At 43.2% G+C, this 23,203-nt stretch overlaps 1 protein-coding gene across 1 annotated transcript; it reads left to right on the forward strand.

Annotated features, from left to right (window-relative positions):
- The first annotated feature begins 7,695 nt into the window (after window positions 1-7,695).
- On the forward strand, window positions 7,696-9,588 carry MOS (MOS proto-oncogene, serine/threonine kinase). Its single transcript, XM_083825253.1, has one exon. It carries the CDS (start codon window positions 7,787-7,789, stop codon window positions 8,834-8,836), a length of 1,050 nt encoding a protein of 349 aa, XP_083681379.1. The 5' UTR covers window positions 7,696-7,786; the 3' UTR covers window positions 8,837-9,588.
- The last annotated feature ends 13,615 nt before the right edge of the window (window positions 9,589-23,203 follow it).

Raw genomic sequence — 23,203 nt, forward strand, 5'->3', positions numbered from 1 at the left:
AGTGGGATGTGTTTGCGTGGATGGTATCTATGTTGCATTCAGACATCTCTTGGTACGGTCCCTCCAAACATTTCCCTGTTAAATTCAGGGGTTTCCTCCAAGACTTGGAGGAGCTGGATATTAGCTCGAACTAACCAAAGAGTAAATATTCTCGGCATGACCAGAACCTTTGTTCTTTCTTATGTCACATGTGAACTGGCACATCTTCAACAGGGAACGGGATTTTCTATTTTATTTTTATTTAATTTTCCTTTCAACATTTTTTGCACCTTAAAAGAGGGAGTAAATTCTTTGTTCTGTAGTACCCACGTGGGTGAAAAGGCCGGGTGTCCCGTGTCAGTTCCTGGAAGGGTAGAGCTAGACAAAATGGTGGACGTTAAGGATTTTACATTAGTTAGTGCTGAGGGGCTTTCAAGCTCTTTGAGTTCATTTTCTTATCTTGCTTCTTCCTTTGGCAAGAAAAGGAATTATGCTTTGTGGAAAGGGACATTCAGAAAGATCACCAGAGCTGCACAAAAACACAGCCATCCATCCCTTCTTTCTCTCCTGTAACCACCTTTTTCCAAGCCTCACATAAGAACGTACAGAAAAATGGCCCTTCAGTATCCCCTGTATGTCTGGTCTCTCTGTCCTCCAGGAGTGGAAGAGAAAGGCTATGCTAGTTCCCCTCTTCACTTTATGTTTATTTATTTTCTTTTTCTTTCTTGACCCTGACATACGGAATGTTTTTGGCAGAGAAATCTAAACCTGTTATCCAGAGCTTAGACTAGCGAGAACTGAGCAGCTACATGCTTTTGGCTTCCCTGCTTTGCAAATCAAAACATTGTATTAAGTCAGATAGAAATTAAGTTTTCCAAAGTGGCATTTGCCGTAGTTGGCACAGCAAGGGTTTGCCATCGCAAACAGGCAGCAAGTAGGTCAGCAAGATAAGCTTGATTACAAAATTTAGTCTGTGCTTAAAAGTTCGAGATGTGTAGTAGGGGATTAGCTGCTGCTTATCGTTACTGGCTAGGGACTCTGGCACATAAACAGCAATGTTTTGTTACAATATTTGGAACAACAGCGGAGATAAGTGATGCTGAGAATGACAGACCACAGTAGTATGAAGTAACAAGTTCCTGCTCACGTGCTGTATCCCAGGTAATTCACTACAAACTTCTCCAACTAATAATAAATACAGTGTGTAACATCTTGTCCAGTATATTATATATATGTATACTTTTTTTGTTGTTGTAATGGCCTGTGTGTCTTCAAGAAATCAAAATTTTCTGATAAATAAGTATTTTAAAATTATAATTAACAGTTGTGTTCTTCATTGTCATTGTCATTCCGCAGCTTTGTCTCCTTCAGGGATGTTTGTGTCATAAAATCACCAGCTACAAAGCTTGTTTGCCTCACAGTGGATTGAAAAGACACCAGCTAACAGCTGAGCACTCTGAAAACGGGATTATAATGCATGCTGTGGTTGGTTTGAAAATCATTTGAATTGATGGTTTGCCCATGGCACTGATTTTCTCTGTCACACTGAACTACACTGTACAAAGAAGAATGGTTTAGTGTCATTTTCATATAAATCAGCCAGATCTCTGCTTGGTGGGTATAAAATAATGCAGAGTACCAGAATAGTGACAGTTTCTGAAAATCAGCATATTGCTTAAACTGTTGTGTATATGCAAATACATACACAAACATGTGTGTGTGTGTACATGTATGTATGTATGTGTATGCATGCGTGGGGGGGTAGCCAATCAAACCTGGAAAAGTTGAGAAATGAGTTTTGTTTTATTTTGTTTTGTTTCACTTCAAAAAGTTTAAGCTTCTCTGTTTTTCAAGTCCGAAGTGAATTGTGCAGTTTGTAAAGGTATCTCCTGGTTAACACAGCGCTTGGTTTCCCAGGCAAGTTGGAAGAGCTTCTACCAAATACTTGATTAATCTACGAGAGACAGCAATTTATCTGCAGGGCGCACAGACTCTCGTGAGGAAGGTGTTTGTCAGCTATCCTTGTGTAGTATTAGATACATTTTCAGTAGAGAAGTTGTGCAGGCTGTGCCTTTGAAATTAAGCTCACGTCTGGCTTTTTGCCTTTTTATTAAATTGTTACACACATGGTCATGGGCAAATCCATAAGTTCCCTCACAAGTACTTACACTGAAGATGAAAATAAAATATAGATTCTGTGTGGTTAAGGGGGCATGCCAGAGATGAACAATTTAAAGCTCTAGTGTAGGGATATCAAGCACTAATGACAAGCGTAGACTAAACCCCTGAATTCACTGAAGTCTGTCCGCACCTAAAAATTGTCTCCTTTTTCTGTGCCTGGGTGTTATGCCAGTAAAGTACTACATGAGTGCTCAATAGCTTGTGTGCTCTGTTCAGCTTAGGCATATTTCTATTCAGCAGTATTTTTGCAAGAAGCTTCTGCTTATTCACTGATACGAAGCACGTAATATGTGCTTAAACTGTATGAACCACTTTAATCAGGCAAGTTTAATACCCTTTAACTTAGGGTAACCGCGGATGATTCGCTATGGCCCACCGGAGTGCTGAGCCCGTCGCTGCAGAGCCGTTGGATTTAGCTGACCCTCCTGCTTCTGCCCCTCCGCGCAGCTCTCTGGTGATGTGGTGATCGCAGAGCCGCTGTGTGTGCTGTGGCCGGGTGTTTATCCCAGTCATGGAACTGGGCATTACCTGTGGTCGGGGGGCTGTGTGAGCTGCTGGGAGAGACTGACCCTTTTACACACCGTGTGAGCAGCATTCTCCCCTTGAATTCAAGACTCTGGTCCTAAGCACCATCATTAAATCTGCTGTGCCTGGGAAAGCAGCTATTACCAAGCGGTGAATAGCACTAACGTTATCCCCTAGGCCCTTTGCTGTGGGTGATTCATTTTGCTTGTTTAGCTCTGAGGCTGTTTGCTAGTCCCTGAACTACAAGTCTCAATTTCCACCACTGGTCTTTGCTGTCTCCCCATGACCTGGGAAGGCTGTTTGTCAGCATCGCTACAGGGGCAAGACTGCAAAAACGCTCTTGGCCGATGTGGCTGAAAATGCTGCATAAGGGGCCTGCCATATGATAGCACTAAACCTGCCAGAGTAGGCACCCGTCTTTGCATTGCCAGAAACTATTGCTACAGGTCAGAGCCTGTATTTCACACTTCATCATCTTCATACCTATGTTTAGATTCTCTTATCTTGTCTCAAGGTGCTCTTCTGCACGTGTGATATTAATCCACAGCAGCAGGTCCCAAACTGTTATCCCTGGTCCATTAGCGGTCAAGGATGTCAGGGTAAATCACTGTGAAACCTCACCTGCCTTGCCAGTTCGGTTAAAACCTCAGAGCTTTCTGGTAAGGAGAGCCTTTGCTTCTTACTTGAGCACAGAGTAATCATACTGGGGAGAAAAAAAAAAAGCATCAAGCAACTGTTTGGCAATGTGTGTTTGAAACTTGATCTTAATATTTATAAACTGGGGTTTAACCTTTTTAAACATTTATTATTATGGCTCTAAAGATGTGCTGTAAAGTAGCATCACAGTTCTTGCAGATGTATTCTTGACGTTTAGGTTTACCTCTGACTGCTTTAATGAAAACTTGTTCATTATTTGCTTCTCCGAGGTGTCATTTGTCACACCAAAACAAGCACACACTAAAATACAAACTGGATTCTCTTCTGGCTTCTGCTTACAGTCAAAAAATGGTTAATGGGTGGCCTGCCTTCAGAGCAAGCTGTGTGTATGGACTGGCTTCAAATAATGATACCGCTTCCACCTGCGCAATTGATTGTATCAGAACTGCTTTCATGCAACTCAGAATATGGTTTGAGGTCTATGGGGTGTGACTGGAAGCAACATTTGGACTGTAAAATGCGAAACGAGTGAGAAAGAATGTAGGTTCATCAAACCCCAAACTGAGATCACAGAGACTGACGGTAAATGGAAAAAAAAAAAAAAAAAGAAAACTTTGATTTAGAATCGGTAAAGAAAACTCTCAGAAGTCACTAAGACACAGGCTAAGGAACCATGTCGCTTTCAGAGTAGGACTCTCTAAGTAGTACTTAGGAGGTAAATTTGTCTCCCTTAGCATGATTAGAAAGTAATTTAGTAGAAACACAGTGCTAGCTTTATGCTGTAAAACAGTTCTTAGCATCCACTGAACGCCAAGGCCTAGAAGGGTTTGGTGCATTGTACCCCAAACAAATGCACAAATAAATAAAGCAGCGATCATGGAGAAGAATATAGTTATAGGTTCTTAAAATCTCCAAAATCAGTGCCGACCCCCGGTCCTTTTCATGGTTTAGAAAAGAAGGTGGCTGTTGAGAAGCACAACAGCGATGCACCTTGATCAAAATCAAGCTCTGCTTTGCGAGAAGGGACACGGGTATTTGGTACGTATCTGTTGTGGTGCGTTGCATCCGCACCAGCGCGGTAGGCTGCGAGGCCCTCAGTGTCAGGGCTGCCTCCTGTTTTGCAGATCCCCGAGCAGCGGTAGCAACTGACAGTGCTGGCAGACAAAGAGTTCTTGATATATAGCTGAAACGCAAGCGGGTGGACTCGGCGAGACCGCTGCTGTATTCCCTTCAGCTCGAAGCATGGATGAGGCTGGGCAGCTGTTGGGGCGTCAGGCGCCCAGGCGTGTTTTATTGGAGGATACGACACAGGAGCCTGGCACGTAGCGATCGCTGCCGTGGGTTGTTGCTGCTGTCGCGTCGCAGCCCTCAGGACGCAGGCTGTGTGTTTTGGTGTTACCTTTTAAAAGGTCTCGCTCTGTATTTGTTCTCACTGACACTCAAAGCAGCCAGAGCTCAGGCTGATAAGCACCAGTTCACACAGCTTCCCTTTTCCTTGCGTCGCCGTGGGAATAGTGGTGAAATGGGAACAGCGTGGCTGAAGGCCTCCTTGGGTGCCTGTTGCAATGCCCTGGGTTTTCCTGGGGAAGGGTGGCAGGGAGGGAAGGGGGCTGCTTGCCCCCAGCAGCTCTGCTCCCCAGGCAGTAGTGCTGGGGCTGAACGGGGCTGTGAAGAGCCCCAAGGACGTCCTGCGGTGATTGTGTCTCATGGGGAGCAACGGGGCTGTGTCATCAATGGGAACAAAATATTACTAAGAATAAAAGCTTGGTTGATTTTAAATCTGTTTTAACTGCATTCACAGTGGAAGAAATTGGATGCCCCCTGCCCCAGTCCTCAACAGCCAGCTTCAGACAAGGCAGTCAGTTACAGTAACTCTGTTTTGACCCCAAAATGCCCCTCTTCCTGCTCAGAAATTCAGCAGGTTCCCAAAGAACAATACAACAACCTTGCCATGAAAGGGGAGAAGTAGAAAGGTTTCAGCAGAAAAGGAGAACAGGAAAATTACTGAAAAAGGACATGGAGTTTGAATAAAATAAACAAACAAACAAACAAATGTATGGAAGACCTGCCCTATAATTCCAAACGAGACTTCAAGCAATAAAATCTGGGAACAGTCCTAATACTAACCCTCAGTTTTATGAACATATTTTTGTTACCATGTTCTACAACAACCAAAATCTCAAATAATTATGCTCCTATAATTGTCTGCTTAACAGGTCCACTCACAGACCCTTTGTCCACACCTCCTTCTGCCAATGCCTCTCCCTCAACCAACTTTCCCTTCAAGCTTCTCTGCAACCTCAGTCTAGTGAAAAGAGATTGTGACAAGTGCACTTTTCCCATGAGAAGGACGAAGTTCGTGGAGAAATCATAGCAGAGATTGTCTCTCTGCTGTTTTTATATACCATACGGCACAAAAGTCTGTGCCAGAATTAGAGCCTTAATGACTCGGAAAATAAGCCTAAAAAATTCTCTCTCTCACCAGTGTAGATGGGTCTGCTCGTTGCAGCTTTTTGTTGCCATCACAACTCACCTGCCTAGAATACATTTCCTGTGCAGATCCTAAGTGAAGACTTTTTCATGCAAACATAAAATCACTCTGCTGCTCAGAAAAGGAGCGTAAAATTCCTGTTGTCTACAAAGCTTACTTTGTGGCATGCTTAAAACAACACTAAAGCTCCTTCGGTCTTTGCCCCCACTGCCCCAAGGTGTCCCTGCACAACTGATGTGCCATCACATCCATTGATGTGCCATCATCGTCACTGGAGCAATGCCCCAGGCCACCTCTGGCATCCCTAGCGCTTTTCTCTAACTCTGTAGGGTAACAACCCCTACAATGCATTAGCACCTATTTATCTAGATCTTCCCCAGCCAATCTGTTTCGTATTGCCATTGCTGGGCAATAACCCAAGTTTCCCATTTTCATTCATCACTTGTCCAAGTTGGCTTCCCTGTGAACTGAGATAACAAATTAGTACCAGGAAGATCTCATCCCTCATTCACTACAGGGTGATGCCTTTGACACCTTGTGGCTGAGCTGATCCAGAGTTCAAGCAGGGTCAGCTGTCTTTGGGACATTACATTTGCTCATTTAGGTAAAGAGCTAAACCCTTCTCAAGGTGAAGGAGACTCCAGTTCTTACAGATGTTCTGAGCACCCTTGAAACCTTCCCCCCTCAAAGCACCTGTGCTGCATCTTACACAGGGAAGCAAAACAAAAGGAACAAAACACCTGGAAAACGCTGCGGGAGCTGTCTGCAGAGCCAGTGATGCCCAGAGGTGAGCTCTGGGGAAAGAGGCACGACCCCTTTGAAGTCTCATAGTAGGATCGGTCTTGACAAAGCTGATGTCCAGATGAAGGTTTTCAAGGGTGAGGAGGTCCCAGATAGGGACCAAGTTTTCCAAGATACTTGTCTGCAAGTGCAGAAAGACACTTGCTGCGATATTCAAAAGCTTTTGGCTCTATAAGTCCCATAGGGATGCTGAGGTGCTTGAGCAGTACAGCAGGTACCAAACACTAAGACAATTAGCATAAGCACTGTGGATGCATGAAAACAGGGTCGAAAGAGCAAAAAGCTCCTCTGCAAAAAGCACTGGGACCAACAAGGCAAAATTAAATTTGAGCCAGAACAGCTCTGTAAATTTAGTGATACGTTTACTACAGAGGATCTAGAAATAAAACGTGTGTCTAAACTGCATGGGGTGTGATAGGAAGAGAAGCCCAAGCCCCTGTGTATAATGGTAGTTGCTGTACCCCACGGGTGGCACAGAGCACTTTCTGCCTTTATGCTGCTGTCAGGCTTGCTGCCCTGCGTGGGCACAAGCGAGCAGCCAAACCAGTCCCCTTGCTCCAGTCACATTTAAGTAACAGGTCTCTTTAAGTGCACTCTTAAATTTAGCTATGCCTGCATAAGCTAATCAAATGCTTCCACTCACCTTCTCAGCTGCTTCCTCTGAGCATGACTTTGAGCTGTTTAATGGAAGTAGGTGATCTTTAAGGTCCCTTCCAACCCAAACCATTCAGTGATTCTGTGATAATGCAATCTGACGATGATCGTTCTTGCCTGGAGCCCAGGGGAAACGTATTCACCAGTCACTGGTTTACTTACTGCCAGGGCATTTTGCTGGAGGCATTCAGTGGACAGAACATCCTTCTTTTCTCTTGAGGTTAGAAAGTATGTGGAATACATGTGAGTTAATATATTGTAGTTTAAAATCCATATGCCTTGACTTTCTAGAGTTTAACTTCAGGGTCAGAGAAGAATGTTTTCAGGTGAGCCTGATTGGGGTTCAGCTAGCTGTGACAGATGCAGTTCATCTGGGGGTGGGAGGGGGAATCGTGGAGAGGATAAAAGAGGCTTTGGAAGACAGCACAGGGTTCTTTCTGTCAGGGAAGCTTTCCAGTCTTTGTCTGAGTAACTGCCTGCTGTGCTCTGCACTGTATTATGCCCTCACCTATTCCTCTCAATTGCTTTCTTCCTTTGGAGCTCTCCCCGTCTGTGGACTTGAGGCCCTGCAGCAGCCCCGTAGTTATCCCTGGCAAAGAGGAGAAGGCGTTTTTGGGAGGAACCTCCTCACCCAGGGTCCGCCGCCTGCCTCCACGCCTGGCCTGGTGCTCCATCGACTGGGACCAGCTCTGCCTCCTGCAGCCCCTGGGCTCTGGGGGCTTTGGGTCCGTCTACAAAGCCACCTACCACGGTGCGACCGTGGCTGTGAAGCAGGTGAAGAAGAGCAGCAAGAACCGTCTGGCATCGCGGCAGAGCTTTTGGGCCGAGCTGAACGTCGCCTGGCTGCAGCACGAAAACGTGGTACGGGTGGTGGCCGCCAGCACGTGTGCCCCTGCCAGCCAGAACAGCCTGGGCACCATCATCATGGAGTACGTGGGCAACATCACCCTGCACCACGTTATTTACGGCACCAGCGACACGTGGAGGCAGGGGGAGGACGAGGAAGGCGGGTGCAGCAGGAAGGCCCTGAGCATGGAGGAGGCCGTGTGCTATTCCTGCGACATCGCCACGGGCCTGGCCTTTCTCCACGCGCAGGGCATTGTGCACCTGGACCTGAAGCCTGCGAACGTCTTCATCACGGAGCAGGGGGTGTGCAAGATCGGAGACTTCGGCTGCTCCCAGAAACTGGAGGACGGCTTGTCCCAGAGCCCCCACGTTTCCCAGCATGGGGGCACGTACACGCACCGTGCCCCCGAGCTCCTCAAGGGGGAGAGGGTGACCGCCAAGGCGGACATCTACTCCTTCGCCGTCACCCTCTGGCAGATGGTCATGCGGGAGCAGCCCTACCTGGGCGAGCGGCAGCACGTGCTCTACGCCGTGGTGGCCTACAACCTGCGCCCTTCTCTGGCTGCCGCCGTTTTCCACGAGTCGCCCGCGGGCCGAAGGCTGCGGAGCATTATTAGCTGCTGCTGGAAGGCCAACGTGGAGCAGCGCCTCAGCGCCGCCCAGCTGCTGCCCAGCCTCAGGGCCCTTAAGGGGAGCCTCTAGAAAAACTGAAGATAACTCATTTTTTTTATTGGCAGCTCGTCTTTCCCTCCACCTTCCCTCCAAACATGATGGGTTTAGCCCCTCTCTGATCTGAAGACTTTGTCGCTCTTTTTATATTTAAAAAAAAAAAAGTCACTTTGTTATAAGAAGATTATAAATAAAGACATTTAACTGAACTTTTGGGTTTTTAAACCATGGAGGGGAATAGAGAGGCAAGGATCAAGATATTGGTGAATGTGACTTTCTGGTTGATCTCCGGTGTGCTGCCTCGTTTAGGGGAAAAAATGGGGAATGGGACAAGCAAAAGAAACTGTTGTTTTGAAATACAAAAAAGGACTGCTTTTGGGAGGTTTTGTACTTAATGTTTTTTGGTGTTTCCAATTATGAAATATGAGTGGTTCTTTAGACTAACTCGGTTTTTGTATTTAAACTTTTCTTCATAAATGAATGCAGAGTGCCAGTGCGTGTGTTTTTTTTTCCTGTTCTTAGAAGTAGTTTTGTTGTTTCTGAAATGGAACATGTAAACTACCCGATCTCCCTGTTGACACAAGAGACCTTCTTGTCATTCTAAGACTCCTGAGCATAAGTTGATAGACGTATTAACAACCTGTGCTTTTATAAACTTTCCATGCTACCAGGTGTTTGTTGCAACTTGCTAGTTGGTATATCGTAAACTGCAGTATCTGAAGTATTACAAGAAGATCTTGTGTGGAACAGAAATTTCCTAGATCTTGGAGGTAAAGGGGGAAATTTTTTTTAAAAAAAAGAGAAAATATGAACTGTAAGGGAGGTGCATAGATACAAAAAAACATAAACTGGAGGATGAGGGGAAATATTACGCTCCCTTCTTAACGCATGGGTCAGTACCAGGTAAGATACTGAAAGCAATGAAAAGGAAGATTGTTTAAAGCAGTGATGATGATACTTTGCCAGTGCTTAAAGTGTACACCATTGAACAATTCTCTGCTCATGACTGCACTGTTTGTCTTATCTACTGCCTTTCCTAATCTGGTTGGAACATGTCTGGGAGAGGAAGTGCTCTAGGCAATGCTAGAGACAGAGGGCTCTGATCCTTGATTTATCAAAACCAATAATTACAGATCTGTCTAGATCTCAGCCCTTGTCTGGAACTACGAAGATCTGGCTGCTGTAGCTAATGTTGTCATTCTACTCAAAAACTCTGCTTCTTTTTAAGACAGAAGAGCAAGAGTGATGTTTGTCAAATTGTTTTTCTTCTTTCCCTTTCCTCCCCCTTGCTTCCATTCTGGAAAAAAATCCCAAAGGAATTGAGCCAGTTTCCTGGTTTCTGACACACATCTGTTCTCAGCCCCGTGAAATCCTGGAAATGAGCAACTATGTGAATTTGAGATGATTCTGTAGGTCTTTACGGTATTTGGGTTGTTCATTCATTGAAATTAATGCTTTATAAAGCATATCTAAACTTAACTGTTTCTTGCTCTTCTGTTCCTCTTTAGTGGAAATGCCTGCCGGAATTGAGAAAAAAATAAGGTAAATGTTGGAATAACCTTTCTTTGTGTTTTCTTTGTCAAAATGATTATGCTATAAAACCAGAACTTGTTTTTCACGTTGCATAACTTTTTAAAATAAGCAATAAATCTTACAAAATTTATCATAATAAGCCAGTTACCTTTTAAAATGATTAGCTGAGGGCGCATAAGATAAACTGTCAGATAAAGCCATTGGCACGCCTCGTGTTAATATCAGACCTTAGAGGTTTTTCTCCAGTCTTCAAAAGAATACCATTAAAAAAAAAAGTTTTTAGTAGTTCCTAGATGCTTATATGCATTGTTTATTTTGCCAGTCCAGATAGTGTATTGATTAAACTGCTAGAAACTTGGTATTTCGTGCTTATTGATACCATTGAGTCTGTGAAAACCCAGTGCCCTTCAAATTGTCTCTCATACTTGACAGAAGAATATTGGATAGCCAAGACCCACTCTTGAACCATAATCATCAGTGCAGATGCCTCTGTCAATTTTACCGGATTCTTTTTCAAGATAGAGTGATAACTCTGCAAGGTACTCAAGGTGTAGGAACATCAGAAGATCCTGTCATAACAATGTTCTCTCTCTTTTTTTTTTTTTTATAGGCTTCACTCAGAAGGAATGTAGAGTCACTGTCAAGACATACAGAGATGGGCTTAGAGAAGCCAAAGCCTGCCTCAGACTGAATCTGGCGAGGGCTGTGAAGAGCAACAGGAAAGGTTTTTACAGGCATATCAGCAGCAAAAGGAAGACCAGGTCAAATCTGGGCCCGCTGATGAGTGGGGCAGGACAGCTGGTGACAAAAAAAAAATTGGAGAAGGCCAAGGTACTAGCCTATTGTTTCTTCAACTCAATCTTTAATGGTAAGATTTGCTTTCAGGAATCTTGGGCCTATTGAGACCAATGGGAAGTCTGGAGCAAGGATAACTTACCCTTGGTAGAGGAAGGAAGAGATTAGGGAACATTCAAACAAACAGGACATACACAAGTTCATGGGACCTGGTGGAGTGCACCCACAAATGCTGGGGGACCTGGCTGATGTCACTGTGAGGCCACGGTAATATCTGAAAGTTGTGGCAAGTGAGGGAAGCTTATGAGGAGTGGAAGAAGGTAAATGTCTCTATCTGCAAGGTCATCAGAAAGGAGGATCTGGGAAACTACAAGGCAATCAACCTCACCTCAGTCCTTTGGAATGAATAACCCTGGAGACAATTCCAAATACACAAAGGACAAGAAGGTAATCGGGTGTAGTCAGCATGGGTTTATGAAGGGGAAATCATGCTTGACCAACCTGGTAGGCTTCTGTGATGACATTATGGGCTTGTTACGTGAAGGGAGAACAGTGGTTGTTGCTTATCTTGACTTCAGTGAGGCTTTTGGCACTGTTTCCCATTACATCCTTAAGTAAACTGGTGAAGTCCAGCTGGGGGCCAGTCATCAGTGGTGCACCCCAGACATCGATATCGGGGCCAGTACAGTCGAATGTCTCTGGGGATGACCTGGATGATAGGACAGAGGGCAGCATCAGCAAGTTTGTAGGTGATACTGAATTGGTTGGAGTGGTTGATACGCCAGATGGTTGCACTGTTATTCAGCGGGACCTTGCCAGGTTGGAGAAACCTGCTGATGGAAATCCGTGCAAGGACCTGTAAAGCCTGGCAAGTGGGGCAGGAGAACCCCAGGCACCCGTAGTGGGGACCAGGGGGCTGGAAACCAGGTCTGTAGGGCAGGCACCGAGCTGACCGTGAGCCAGCGATGCGCCCTGGTGGCAGAGGCGGCCAACAGCAGCCAAGCATCTTCGTGGCAGCCAAGGGCAGCCCCAGCTCCTCCAGGGCATCCCCAGGAAGGGTGTCCCCGCTGCTCAGCCCTGGTGGGATGTGTCTGGGAGGCCGCTTTGGCAGCTCGGGACTCTGCTGGAGCAAGGAGGGCATGGGGGGACTGGAAGGAGTGCAGCAAGGGGCCGCTGAGATGGCCGAGGGGTCGGGAAACGGGCCTGGGGGAGATGCTGGGACTGCTCAGCCCAAAAAAGAGAGGGTTCAGAGGGATTTACCTGCTTGGGAGGGAGTAAAGACGGAGACAGGCTCTTCTCGGCGGCACCCAGTGACAGGACAAGAGGCACAAGCTGAAGTACAGAAAACTCCACTTAAAATTAAGCAAAACCTTTTTACTGTGAGGATGGTCGAACGCTGGAATGGGTCACCCAGAGAGGTTGGGGTGTCAGCCTGGGAGATGTTCAGACCAAATTGATGTGGCACTGAGCAGGGGGATGGGCTAGGCAATCTCCGGGGGTCCCTTCCAACCTCAATAAGTCTGCGATTATAGTAATGCTTATAGGTGCCTGAGCTCCTGAGTCCTCCTACAGAAATGTTTCTAGCATAAACCTATACTCTGTTTCCTCCAGGGACAACATTAAATGCAAGGAACACTTTGATTCTTTGCAATGACTTTGTCGTCTTGGGGTTCAGGTTGGAATTTTGGGCTTTTTTTTTTCTTCACGCTCTAACATCAGTAGACCTACCAGAAAGTCTTGGCAGATTTCTCATTTTTTATATTCTGAACATTATGAATTATTAAATATTAATTATGAATTGTTAGATCATATTTTTTGAATTATGAATTAACTTTTTGTTAATTCCTTGAAGATTTCTTCCCATCTATTCTTATATTCTTATATTTAATCCACTGGAGTCTTATCCTCTGTTTTCTTCATTTCAAGCTTCAGGTTTCTAGAAGATGCCTTCTTGCTTCTAAAGCTAGCATAAAAGCCAATGAGTGGAGCTGCACGTTGCACTTTGCTCTCTCAGACTTGCATACCTCTGTATGAAATGCTAGCAGAGGACACATGATGCTAGCAGAGCGCTGTTTCAGACGATGGTGTTACAGCTCCTGTGGAATTCTGTTCATCTGATTTTTTTCCCCAAGCCTGGAAGCTGTTTTTTTTTCTTTCCTTCCCCATACGTATGTATGCAACACATGATATTCCAGATGTTTAGTAAGTCACAGTTACAAGTCAAGCTAAACTTTAAGGGATACAAACTTTAGGGATATCTCATCCCTCATTTGTTCTCCTCATTCCTGAAACTGATCACCTGCAGCTTATCAACCATAACAAAGGATTTATTGAAGGCCTGGAGAAAGTGCTACAACCAGGTAATTGTAGTTTACCAACATCTTTCTATACTTTCTGAGCATGAAATACGTGTGAAGCCAGTGCACAGCTCATCTGTCCATTTCCAGTTTGGGTTGCAGAGGTCAAAGGAGGGAGGAACTTTATTACTGCTTGTGGTGGAAGCAGAGTGTTGGTATCAGTGTCACCTTGCCACGATGTAAAATATAGAAAGGGACATTGCTTTTTCTATCTATGGACTAAATGTCTCAGCAGGCTATATATAGGCACAATGAGCTTGAAAGGCTGAACTAGCATTCTCGTCCTGATCACCACTGTAAGGTCTAGCAAACTGGAAAGTCTGGGACCCAGCATTGCACGGATTCAGCCAGTGCAGCATCACTGGCACTGTGGTGCATCCAGAGGCTGTGCCCTCCAGCCTCCTGCCAGCCAGGTACACCCTGTTTGGTTTAGCATAGGTCTCCCCAAACGAGAGTGACCACATCATCATGACTGTGACTAGGAACAAACAAAGCCTCCATTGTCCCGACTGGTAAGTGTCAGGGGTCTCATGTCATACCATCAACTAAGTTCTGCAGTTTGATAACCAATTTCTGGGAAGAATGAGAAAGATGAAGGGGGAGAAAAAAAAAAGAAAAAAAAAACACACATGGAAGTGTCATTTTATCATTCTGTATTACTTTTATGTTACAGTCCTATAAGCTATTACTGAAGGTGTAATGCCTTTAGTTTGCAAGTAGAAATATCTACAGATATTTCATAACCAGTTATAAACCAGCATAAACTGCAATTCCTATAGTACTCTTTTTGGGGGGTGTGGGAGCATTACTGTTAGACAAATTTGGTAATTAAGCAGGCAATGGTTATCTGTTTCACTGTTACACAGCTTCTGGCTTCCCATCAGCAGGGAGCCCCTGTAGCCCTGCTCTTGGCGTGTTCTGTTGTTTGCTTCTCTTTCCTTAGAGGCTTCTTCTGTGTCCACTTATTTCATATTCCTTTTTTGTTTTGGTGTTGTTTTTCTTCTGTGATACTGTATCTCAACCCAGAAAGCAAGAGGTAACAACACTATCTTCATGTGATAAAAATACTATATAATTTGGAGGTGGGGACATCACTAATACAGGATGGGAAGCATGAAGATTTTTGGGTTACTTCTGTATTCAATAGTAAGAAATTTTGGACTTTTCAGAAATTCTGGACCTTTCTGAGGTGGACTGCATTTCATATCATTTGCCACAGACTCCAAATGCAAATAATTTCAGCAATCACAATCCAGAGTTATTTTTATACTCCCTATTTTTACCTTCATGTATTTTATGATTATAATCTAAACATAGGCATCTAGTTTTATTCTTTGCTTTGCTGCAGAGAAATAATGTTTTACAGAATACCACAAATATTTGTAAAATCAACGGGGGCTTAAGTGGATGCTTAATATTTGTATTGGTGTGGGTTTTTTGCATTATTAGCATCTGTGCTTATAAATGCCTGGACTAGAACAAAGATAAAAATAGGGGTAGAAAATTAATGATTACTTTTAACATTAACTATATGCTGAATATTTTACTTATACTTTATTTTAGTCATTCATCTGCTGTGAATATCTCATACAGCGTTCAAAGAGCCTCTTTCTATGCTTCACTTAACCCAGCTGCCAAATATTTGTCTGCCTGTCAAACGAACAGCCTTTAAACCAGTTAAAGAAAGAAAATGGAACGACGACGACGACAACAAAAAAGAAAAGTCTACTGGCTTCTGTCCCAGTACGCCGTCAGCTCAGGATGCCGTGGGACAATTTGATAGTAGAGGCACCATCCGACCTGGGTTTGTCGGCGCACGAGGCTGAGTTGTTGCGCTCCCTACCCAGCCTGACGTTCAATAGCCCGAGTGTTCGGCAGAGCAGGGAGGTGACTGCATTTGCCTTTGCAGGGCACCTGGGATAATAGGGTAATTCATAACTTAATAAATATTCTACTGCACATGAGCCAGGCTACAAAGAGCAAAGTAGGCTGCATATTGGAAATGTAAATGTCCAGCCCTTTTTAAGTTATTCCCCCACCCCCCCAAAAAGGGGTGGAAGGAAAAGCCAGTTTTATTTTCAGGCCATGTGTTTTGCTCAGCCGCTTCAAAAATGGTGAAAGAGTTTTGATTCACACATGCCACCAGTGAAACTGGCCCCAGAGACCAGTGTGGAAAGTTGCACCTTAACAGCGGCATCAAAAAAAGACGAGTGTTCACGTGGGAGTTCATACACCAGCGAGGCTGTGTTTTTTTAATAGCAGTTAATTGTATGTATTATGTAATACAGTAAGTTTAGACAGATAGCTATCATGTACTTTGGCCACAACCTTGTTTCTCTTATCCAACAGTTTCATTAATGGGATTTGCAGACAACACAAAAGCCACTCGCGAAGTTTTTAAAGGACTGTATCATTGCGTTGACATGTCACCTGAATTTCTCTTTGCATGTAGTGCAACAGAACCTCTCCAGACAGTTGAAGTCGTACATCCTTGTACAGCTTTTGGGAATGAAATGATTGCTATTAGATGTTTTCTGATTTAAAGGGGAGAAAGGGGATGTTCTTTATTTTTAATATCTCCTTCACGTCAAAGGCTGATGTTCAGAGGAAATCAATTTTTGATTTTTTTTGTTCAACTTGAATATTTTCATATTACATATCTTATTTTATAAAGTTGTGTGTTGAATTACGAACCGTGCTTGGAAAAAGTGTCCTAACCATAAAAATTAACACTACCTGAAAAAATCATAGCAAGGGTAGCATGAAAGAGCCATTTGTGCGGGGAGACAAGGGGTGGCTGGAGGAGGCAATGAGGCAAACCAAAAACTCCAAAAAAAAAAAAAAAAAAGGCAATTTGCTACAAGTTTTTCAGTGACATTCCCATTGAAGAATCATCTTATGATGGTGTTTGAATTTCCCTCCTGTATGCTACAGGTACTTGCTCACTGGGCTGTCAGTGAAAGAAAAGAAATTTATTTTCTATACTTTATAATACATTATATACACTATGATTTTAATAGTAAAAAGCTTGATTTTCCATATCAAAGGTGTTTTTTTCTTTTTTTTTTTTCCAGGAAATGGGAAAAGCAGTCCCTAGGCATTAGCATATACATTTGTGCCAGCCAGAACAAAGTGACTGACTCTACCTCACACCAGGAATATTTCACAAGAGTGTATTTGAAGCAGTTCTTCCTCTGAATGCATCAGGGACTCTCAGAAAGGAAATGTACCTGCTACAAGTTTGCGGAAAGGGGGCCACTGATAGAACAAAGTACAGGCTGGGTGGTCTTAGAAACATCTTCAAACAGATGAAATTATTGAAAGATGATGTTGTAATGTAAGTATTTTTTACTTGAAAGAAAAACATGAGATCATAATGCTGAAAAAACTACAGGTATTGATATTTATTTTTTCAGGGGGCATCGCTACCATACTCAAAAACACCTTCTATGTATACTACAAAAATTAACTTTACTTGCCTAAAAATTGAATATACTTGACCACAGCCTTCTTTTGTCCTAATGCTATTTTTACCTCATTTTTAAACAAGTAGGTAATCCTGCTCCCCTTGGAAAACCTGTCGCTAGAGTTTTCACTGTGCGTGGAGGTGGGGATGTTTGGGATGGAAGAGTGATCATGTGCACTCAAGTATAGTTGCTCTTACTACAATTTGAGTGATTGTTGCAGGGGGAAATGTATTTTCTACTTTATAGTATTTTTATAATACATTTCCTGGGATAATAAGCAATATTCTGTATTTGTAACAGTGATGTTTTACAGGCTGGTGTGAAAGGAAATGTACAAGCCATGTTTTCATTACAAGTCAAATAGGAACTTCTGCTGTGTATTTAGGTCAAAGCTTTAATAGACTTACCTTGCTCTCGTGTAAGTTCCCCTAAGCAGGATGGTCGAGTGTTCTGTGAAACGACATGAGAAACTCTGCAGTCGTTGTTCCTGCCCCCCAACCACAACCTCATAATTTCCAAGTAGTAGGCTGCAGCTGCCGCTTTGCCACATTAGCTTTATAAGAAGTTAGCAAGACCTTTGAAACCAAAACTTCTTAATATTTGATGCCTCTTGGATCGCTTTCATGTTACAGCGTGGATCTGTCCAGCTGTTCTGAACAATCAGTGTAATGATTTCCTCAGCAGCTATTAATTCCTGTTGCTAAAGCACATCTTTAGCACCAAAGGTATCTCATTTAGTTCCAGGTTCTAAGTTTTATGTTATTCCTCTTTCTGTCAGTTTTTGAATAATTATACCTCGCTAGTTCACACAGGGTCAGGTCACAACAGGAGATGCATTACTGAATTTGGCTTTAGATTTTCCTTTACAGACGGCAGGGTTGGGAAGGGCAGCTCTTCACAAGCAACAAAGAAGTCAGTCTGACGCTGGGTTGTAATCTAAATAAAACCATGAGATGCAACCAATCTCCTTCTCTAACGTTCCTGGACAATCATGATGCCAATTCCCCCCCTTGTTTTACATCTCCTCATCATCTGTAGCAAGCATTTCCTAAATTTTCCAGTGCTTGCAAACATTCATCATCTGAAAAACAGGTGATTCAGGAATATCGCAAGGAGGAAATTAATCTTGAAGGGATGAAGAAAAACTTCTGGGAAAAAAAAAAATACGTGATGCATTCTGTGTCAAGAGGCTAGCTCGTCAGGCGTAAGGCAGTGTGAGGTCCGAATCATTCCTGAAATTATCCCTGCTCCATGACAGAGGCAGCACAGGCACTGTGAAACTATTCCCTCCTACTCTGCCTCACCAAAGAATTAGATTAAATTAAACTGCTCTTTCAGAGAAAAAAATAAAACGCGATCGGTGACTTCATAACAGGGCTCTAAAACAGTAGACATCGTTAACAAAATATGTGTAGTGCATATATTGCTAAACATAATTACTGCAGCAGTATCAACCTTTTCTTCCTAAGGACAGACACCCAACCTCGCAAACACCCTGCTGCTGGTAGCTTGCCACAAAGTCTCTGCAGGAGGCAGACCTTGAAGAGAAAGACAGCTCCTAGAGTCTGTGTTAGCCCAAAATGTACTGTGAGAGTCTGTAAAGCTGGGGCGTGCTGCTGACCCCTCGGTGCTCTGAGCACGGCGTCTGCAGAGAAGCCAGTGAGGTGAGCACCGCAGCCAGCGCCTGGCCTGGAAGCCGCTTCCAGTTGCTAGAACAGCTTGCTGCGCTCGGACAGCCATGTGGATATGGGGAAATAGATGCAGCTTCTCAGCACATGCTATAAGCTATTGCGTCGTCTTGAACTATTTTTTTTTCCCAGGTAAATCAGCCGTTGTGACAAACAGTGCCTAGTGGTACTGCCTGACGTGGCAAAAGCTGGACTGCAGAAGTCGTTTGGAATAAATATTTTGTACTTGGTTCACCTTTCCACACACGAAGTCTTCCCAGGTGATGTCTAAAGTGGAAACTGGGTGCAGAAATACCAGTTCTGTTTCTGTGCCCACTAGGTCTGCTTTTACTGGGCTGACGCTAGGGGTTTTCTGCGCAGGAATTGCACGCCCTCCCTTGGTAGCGTGGCCTCGATACCGGCAGGTGACACGGTAGGAATGCGAGCGTAAGCGGTGCGTGTGAGCTGAATGCCCAAACCTGGCTCTTCTCACAGGGTGTTTGCCCCACAGCTGATAATGCCAAGGGGAAACTAACAATAACGAGGTTTGCCTAATACAATGATCACCCAGATTAAACAGCGAGTGCCTTTTGGGGAAAGGAGTCAGCCTGAAGAGAGGTGTCCTCCCCATCGCACTCGGCAAGCAGCTGCCACCCACAAGGGGACCCTCAGCAAGAGGCCGCCAGCTGGGACCCCCCTCTCTGGGGAGCAGGTGGGAACCCGGGGGACATTTTTGGCAGCACGTGGGGTGGCTTGCACAAGAACGTGCGCCCACATCTCCAGCTCGCATTTAGGAACGGGGGGACCGGCGCTCCCGAGAGTGGGAAGTGAACCGCACTTCTGGCAAGAGGCTGGGAGGCGCACATGGAGGTGCGTGAATGTGAACGCGGGGTTAGAATCGGGGGAATTTGGCACAGCGGGATATTTAGGAAATTAGCCGGTGCTTATTAACACTTTGTAAGCATCTAGTATTGTGTTTTATGTTGTACCGCTGGCACTCATCCACAGAACATAGTTCACTGATTACTGACAAATTACATGTTTCTGTCTTATTTCAGTCCTGAGTGTTCAAAGGTATGTTGCAGTGATGTACCACATTAAGCATCAACAGAATTGCTGTAGTATATTAGCCGTTAACTACCTCTCTTACTATTATTCCTGTCGGAAGAACAAGGCAACAGGCTCTAACCAGGTCAATGATACTAGTAGCCAAATGTATTACCTGTCAGTAGTAAAGTACATATATGCGAGGAACGAGCTTGCGATGACTATGAAGATGGTGCTGCCCATCTGAAAAAGTCTCTTTATCATCAATATTTGTGGCTACATTTATCAACTATAAAGGACTCCCTCGAAGCACAATCGCTCTTTTTCTGAGTCATGGATCTAGTTCACTTTCTCCTCAATTACATAATAAATTAAAGTAAAGAAAGCCTAATATGTTGATTTTTTTATATTTTATAGGGTGGAAGTGGCAGAAAAAAAATTAAGATTTAAATGGACAGGCTAGGTGCAGTATTAGAATTCCAGCTATGGACCGGTGCTGATGCATTCTGTCCATCTGCCACCTGCAAAGTACGTTAAGTCACCGGCTAGCTACTCAGCTACAAAAATCAGCCTTCAGAGGGGGTCTGCTTTCAGTTCTGGCAGGTTTTCTGGAAGAGCTTCAATAGCTGAGGTAGCTGTGGACAGAGTAAATACAGATATTCAGAATTTACAGATGGATACTAACAGGTTCTACCTAAGTGCTGAGCAAAGAACTTGTCGGAGATTTCTGAGATATGAGACAATTGAATAACTTCAAGTCAACACGAGAGGATCTGCAGACACTTGCAACTTGCAATTAAGCCCAAGCAAACGCTGAAGCCTTTCCGAAAATGCTTGAAAATAGCTTTTATTGGATTGCTGCTGACTGGTTTAAATACTCCACTTCCTACTGATGATTTCCTGAGAAGCCTTGAGTACGATCCTGCTTCACAGGTATTTTATGACCAGAAGTTCAAATAAAATCTCAGTTTTCAAAGAACTTGGAGAAGGAAGTAATTTTCAAAGTAAAGAGGAATGTATTTCGGCAATATGTTCACCACCACTGAAAGCAAAGACTACAGGCTTAACCTGGCGTAACCCTGGCCCCACTTCCCGTGAGATGCCAGCATTGAATAATCGCTATCCAAAATGACAAAGCAAATTTAAGGAAGCTACTGTGAGCCCCGTCCGAACCATTCACAAGCCTTCGCTTCGGGACTGGTTACCGTAGTTCTTCAGAAGATGCTGAGTGCCAGCAGGCGCACGCTCATTCAGTTAGTCCTTCAGTCACGTAGGTAGGCTCATACCAGAATCTGCTCTTGATTCATGACCACCCCAGCACTAGGAGGAACCTAGCAGGCCTCAAAGATCTGTTTTGTCACATGAGCAAAGGAGGACAGAAGGTTAGACTGACAATAGACTTAATGGATTTAGATTTGTAGAATATTGGAACATTTTTTGGATAATTTGGATGTTAGCCTCAGCCACAGGGGAAAAATATCTTCCCAGGCAAAACGTGGCAAGATTAAATTCAGTGGCAATAAAGAGATAAAGAACCAGATGAGCATTCATTTATCACAAAGTAAAGATGTTCAAGATAAAATTAAGCAAAGGACCACAAATGATTACAAGAACCTAACTCCCAACACATACATAATTAATTAACAGGATGAACTGAATAATTAATTTGGAAGCATAAATTGCATCAAAGTGGTTTTACTATAATCTGGTGGAAAATATATGGATAACAAAATATTCAGATCACTACTCAGGCTATTTCTGAAGGATAAGCTGGTCATTGGAAATAAGTGATCTATATGTTAAAAACAAAAAAATAAAATGTCATGAATGGACATGGGAGAATATTCTGAGTGACAAATCATGAAATTAGGTATTAAATAGTTTTTGCTACAGGCTATTTGGTCTTGTTAAAAGGATGGCTTGCTTCTTGATCTTTTACCTTCTTAGTTATGTGATATAAGGAAAGCACTCTTGGAAGCTTCATCTAAAAAGTGTATGCCAACACCGTATTTATTACTTGAACAAACTCAGAATTTCATAGCTAAACTGAAGTTGGCACAGGCTGGGAGAAAAACCTGTATTAAAACCGATATGTAACCAAAGGGAAAACAGGCATAATACAAGATATGAATTACATCCTAAAAGCTGCAGAATATTCAGAAGGTGAGCTAAAAGTTACATTGACAATGGATATTTACCCATGTGAACAGCAGAAAGGAGTAATTAAAAAAAATTATTTCAGAGAAAGCAGAAAGTTTAGATAAATTTCTGTTTTAGATTTTTGGCAAAAAAAAACAAAAACATTAGTATCAGAAAATTCTAACAATAACTAAGGAAAGCCTTAAACATAGGAACTAAAGTAAGGCGTTTTTTAAATCAGCAGCTCCAGATAGCTTGCATCCAAGAATTTTAAGAGCTGGCACAGGAGACTTGTGTGCTGTTAATGTGGATTTTCCATAAGCTTTGAGAAATCTGGGGAAGCTCAGAAAAAAAAAAATCTCACAGAAAGCTGAGGTGGCGCCAATATCAGAAAAACGTAAGAAAGGAACAAAATCAGGAATTTACTGTCAACCTTGCATTAATCCCAGGGAAAAAAAAATAAAACAAAAGAACACCTGAATCCTTGGTAGAGGAACAAGAAATAAATGACAACACTTAAATAACACAGACCAAATATATGAAATGCACCTTTTGACTTTATTTCTCTTACCATTAGAGCATATGTTTGGTAGACAACAGGAACAGTGTTGATCTAACATATTTGTATATGGACTTATTTGGTATAACACCTAGAAACTGGCTTAGTTGTGTACATATAATTCAATGTAAGTAAATTAAACATTAAGGTTACAGATGTGTGTCATCAATGAGGAATCAGTCAGATGTCTTTATAAATGAATCCCACTGGAATTAGTTCTTGGCACCAAGCTACTTAACATTTTATTGGGAAATAAAGTTTACTAATGATATTCACAAATGCTCTAAGTAAATAGTGTAGTGAGACAGCTGATTTGGAATCATCTGTATTACTGGAAACATCAAGTGCTTTAGCATGATTGGTGTGAGGTTATGTATTTAAGAATGATGAATATAAAACACTTCTAGAATGGAAAACTTCCTCAGGAAGTAGTTGGAACAGCTGATAACAGCGTAAACATGGATTCCTTATGCATAATTGAGTTCAAAGTTGTTAATGTAATTGTTAATCAGATCAGAAAACAAACTACCAGAAACAAAAGCTGCTTTCACTGCAGGGAGGAAGGGGCCGGAGAAACAGGACTATCACCAAACAGATTTTCCAAGTATGGATTGCGATTGGCAAAGGAAGCTGTAACAGGATGACTACTTCTGTATTAATCTTTATTGAAGCTGCTTTATCAGAATACACCATCAAATTCAGAAACAATGCATTAGCAAATGAGAGACTACAGAGAGCAAGTACAAGTGATCCAGCTGCAAAACAAATCCAAAACTGAGCGGTGCGGTAATTGGCATACAAAAGTTATGCATCTCATGTGAAATTTAAGGACCATT

This window comes from Anser anser, assembly GCF_964211835.1.
Source record: "Anser anser genome assembly, chromosome: 2".
NCBI lineage: Eukaryota > Metazoa > Chordata > Aves > Anseriformes > Anatidae > Anser > Anser anser.

Coding starts and splice junctions, on each gene's coding strand:
- MOS (XM_083825253.1), top strand. CDS start 7,787: ATGCCCTCACCTATTCCTCTCAATTGCTTTCTTCCTTTGGAGCTCTCC.